General features: G+C 35.4%; 1 protein-coding gene across 1 annotated transcript; it reads right to left on the reverse strand.

The window, feature by feature from the left end:
• Positions 1-760: 760 nt before the first annotated feature.
• LOC132611622 (F-box/kelch-repeat protein At3g23880-like) lies at positions 761-2,236 on the reverse strand. Its single transcript, XM_060326025.1, has 3 exons — positions 1,054-2,236; positions 951-962; positions 761-861 (listed from the first exon to the last, which is right to left on the reverse strand). The coding sequence occupies exons 1-3, from the start codon at positions 2,234-2,236 to the stop codon at positions 761-763; spliced, it is 1,296 nt and encodes a 431-aa protein (XP_060182008.1).
• Between the last annotated feature and the right edge of the window lie 1,760 nt (positions 2,237-3,996).

A 3,996-nucleotide genomic window follows, 5' to 3' on the forward strand; every position in this document is an offset into this window, starting at 1 on the left:
CGTTTATCTATATTGTATTAAAAGGGGAGTAATAAACATTTAGAGTACTAAATCATCTGATAAGTTATTAAAAGTCACATAATAATATAACAATACTAGGTAATATATAGGCAATAATGATTAGTAAGGAAAAGAAAAGACATAAAAATACAGAGGGATAAGATTTTTTTTGAATTTGATACAAGAAAGTGTTGTGAATTATGATAAAATTTTGGAAAATCATGCAAGTAAAATCTCAACAGCAAAAACAAAAATTATTAAAAATTCAAGGAACAAATCGTTTTTTTTCTTTTATCGGAAAAAGCTTTATTAAGGGTCTTTATTATTTCAATCTACATAGTGAAAGTTGAAATATATAATTAAGATCAATTAAGCTTATCGAAAAGACCAATCCAACAAAATTGGTTTAAGAAATTTAAATTAATAAAAATATTTACAGCAATGCATCAGTTTTTCAAACATAAATTAGCTATAATTTTAAATAAAAAACTATTAAATATCAATTCAAGATTAGTGTGGTGAATACTTGAGTTCGAAAACTCAATAATGATAATTTTACACATTAGTACTTTGCATATAAAATTTGTTACGCTTAGTTCTTTTGATAGCAACCGCGCATCGCGCGGGTACATATACTAGTAAACCAAATAAAAAGTAGAATAAGCAAAAGTCCTCTATAAATAGCCAATGCACCTTAAAATACAATTTTTCATAGAAACCGCAAAAAGAAATGAGAGTTCAAGAAATGCAACAACAACAATCAATTCCTTTTGATTCCAGCACCGTTGATTGCATCGCCATGCTCTGCCTCAGCTGCGCTGTAATACACCATCACTGCCGCCACCGTTACTGCAGAAACACCTGAAAAAATACCCTCTATTGGCGGCACACATTACTTTAACCACTTAATTCTATCTCCGGTGACACCAGCAGTGATACTCCACAATTACCATTTCCAAGGACTGCACATGATTGAATTTGACAGATTAGTGATTGCTCTGTTGATATCACAAGTGTCTTCTCAAATCTATGGCCTTCATTCCGATGGAGTACTGCGTCGCTTCCTCTTGCGCATGACATTAAATCTAGGAAAATATAAGCTATCCAAACATGTTGGATCTACTGGACAAAACACATACTCAAGATGATTTGATATATAAGTTGTCCTAACAAATTGTCGTTGTTTAGGATAATAGATGGAAAAACTGTGACGCTCTGGTCCATGAAATATAACTTCACAATTCTCTGTGGTGCACAAAAGCTTATAATTATTGAGAAAACCCTCGCAATCAAAAGTTGGTATGTTGCGAATTCTCATTAACCATTTCCAACAATCTTGTTTCATGATCCAGATGTTCAATCCATTGAAATCACAATTGCCGCCATATGCACAAAGGCGACCTTTCAAAGTAGACAAATGAAACAAGTACTCATATTCATTGGTAGAAATTTGTATCGGAGACTCCTTCAATTCATCCGACTTTGCATTAAAGTATATAATTGTAGAAGTTTTACGTACATAATGGTCAAGCTCCTGATTCAAAGACCAGTATACATGATTTTTAGTGCCAATTCCTTGACTGCACACGTTTCTCCTTGAATTAGATACTAATTCTAGTTCAGGGAGACGTTGTTGTAATACAGGCAGAGTTGGTTTCTTTGTCCAAGAATCCCTACTCGTAGAGTACACAACATAAAATAAGCTATAAATCAATATAACCTTATAATCATCAGTGGTAGAATCATAGCACAACCCACAAGCACGAGGAAGTGTATATTCACGAGGTTTCATATATGAACACTCAAGAATGTGGTGTTGTCTCGATGATGGATTCCACAGAACAAATCTCTTGTAAGCCTTAGGTTTCTTCAATAGTACCAAGCCATCATATGAGCACAAGACATGTGCACCTTGGAATTCTTTTAGAGGAAATTGTTTCTTTTCAGTGATAACTTTATTAAGATTGTTAAAATATATAAATTCAAACTCGCCAGTACTTTTTTGTAACAAGAGTTTTTCACGCCCTAGCACTTTGGATTGATCACGGTGAGCTTTTGTGAATTTAACATTGTCGGAAATCATAGCATTCCATGATTTAGAAACACATTTAAAACGTAACAAAGATGCAGTGTATACCTTAATAAGGATGCTGAAAAGGATATCATTTGGAAGAACAAATTTATCCTTTTTGATACGGCTCCCCACTTTTGTCGTTCGTAATTTTGCCTTTGACATAATTATTGAAGATCAATGCAGAGTGACTTGGGGTTAAGTTCTGCGGCGCTAGAACAAAATTAGAACTCTATAATTAGGGTTTAGTGTAAGAACTATTTATATTATCCGCGGTCAAGTCAGTGTTACACCATCAGATAAAATGAGTGTTACACCATCAGATAAAAATGACCTGCTATTGCAGGTTAACATTCTTTCCAAGTTTTTCTTTTCTTTTCCAATTTTGAACTTATTAATAAAATTCTTGCACTTATTACTTTCTTTGAAACTCTACCTCTAATTCAATTTTTCTTCTAAAATCCTTCCACCACGTTATCTTTCTTTGCTTCTTTTTTAAATTATTTACGGAAAAGGCTCAAATATGCCATCGAACTATCGGAAACGGATTATTTATGCCACTCATCAATAGTTTGGCTCATTTATGCCATCGAACTATCGGAAATGACTCATTTATGCCATCGTCGTTATCAAAATGACTCATCCATGTCATTTTTCATTGACGCCGGTTTTGCAATACCAAATATGATACGTGACCTCCAACTAGATGGTTGTGGGTGGGTCGGGTGTTGTCACGCCCCGAACCTGGGCCTGGACGTAATACGGCACCCGGTGCCTGACTGCATGTGACCGAGCGAACCAACTGGCTGACTGAATCAACATGTGATATCAAAACATAACTGAATGTGGAAACAACTAAACACATGATGATATACTAAAGGTCTGACTGAAATCATAATGCGGAAATACTTGGACAATCTGAAATATATCTGACAGTAGCCAACATGGCTAAACCAAAACGATCGAACAACTGCCAACAAGGCTAACATAATAAATATCTGACTGTCTGAACTGTGTCTATGAAGCCTCTAAGAATACTAAATAATAGAGTTGTCTATAAACTGAAATAACTGGATAGCTGAAAACGCCCCGAAGGAATTTGGGGCTCACCAGTAGCTGATACGTGCACTCCTAAATAGCTGAGTCGTCAACCTGTATATCGCGATGCAGGCCCCCAAGCAATAAAAGGGACATCAGTACATTTGAATTGTACTGGTATATAAAGCAACTGAAGCAATAAAATACTGGAACTGAAACTGAAACTGTACTAAATAGGAAAGCAAGAAGCTGAAGTACTCTGTTCTGGATGAAGAATCACCTGTAAGACTGTAAATATAACTGTGGCCTAGGGCCCAAATAATGTGCACAAAAACTGTGGCCTCAGGCCCAAGCAATACGTATGCATAAAATGTGGCCTAGGGCCCAAAAATACAGATACAGGTGTTCAACATTAACAATTTATAAGACTGAGACTGGCTATAGCTGATAGCATGATAACTGTTTCTGATTATGGGACTCATGCAAATAACGGGTTATACACTGACTCAGACTCATGTGATAACAATGCATAAGTCTATAAAGATTACGTGATGAGTTCATGATGTTCAAAGTAACAACCATGAATGAATTCTATAACTGCAACCCTAGAAGATAACAGTTCTATATCATATCATGAAACTAGGGCTAAACTATATTCTGAGTCAAATTGCTGACAAGTATGAAGAATGAGGCGTAAGGAGAATCATGAATATTCCCTAACGTAGATAGTTAGCCTCACATACCTTAATTCCAGCCTTTGAGCGTAATACAATGTCCTTCAATCCCTTCAACTTTAATCTATAACAATACAGGTCATAGGGATTCTATATTAGCAACAATATCCATGCTTTGATCATCTAAGCATTTTATCAAACACTTGGTGGGCA

This window comes from Lycium barbarum, chromosome 9 (genome assembly GCF_019175385.1).
Source record: "Lycium barbarum isolate Lr01 chromosome 9, ASM1917538v2, whole genome shotgun sequence".
Lineage (NCBI taxonomy): Eukaryota > Viridiplantae > Streptophyta > Magnoliopsida > Solanales > Solanaceae > Lycium > Lycium barbarum.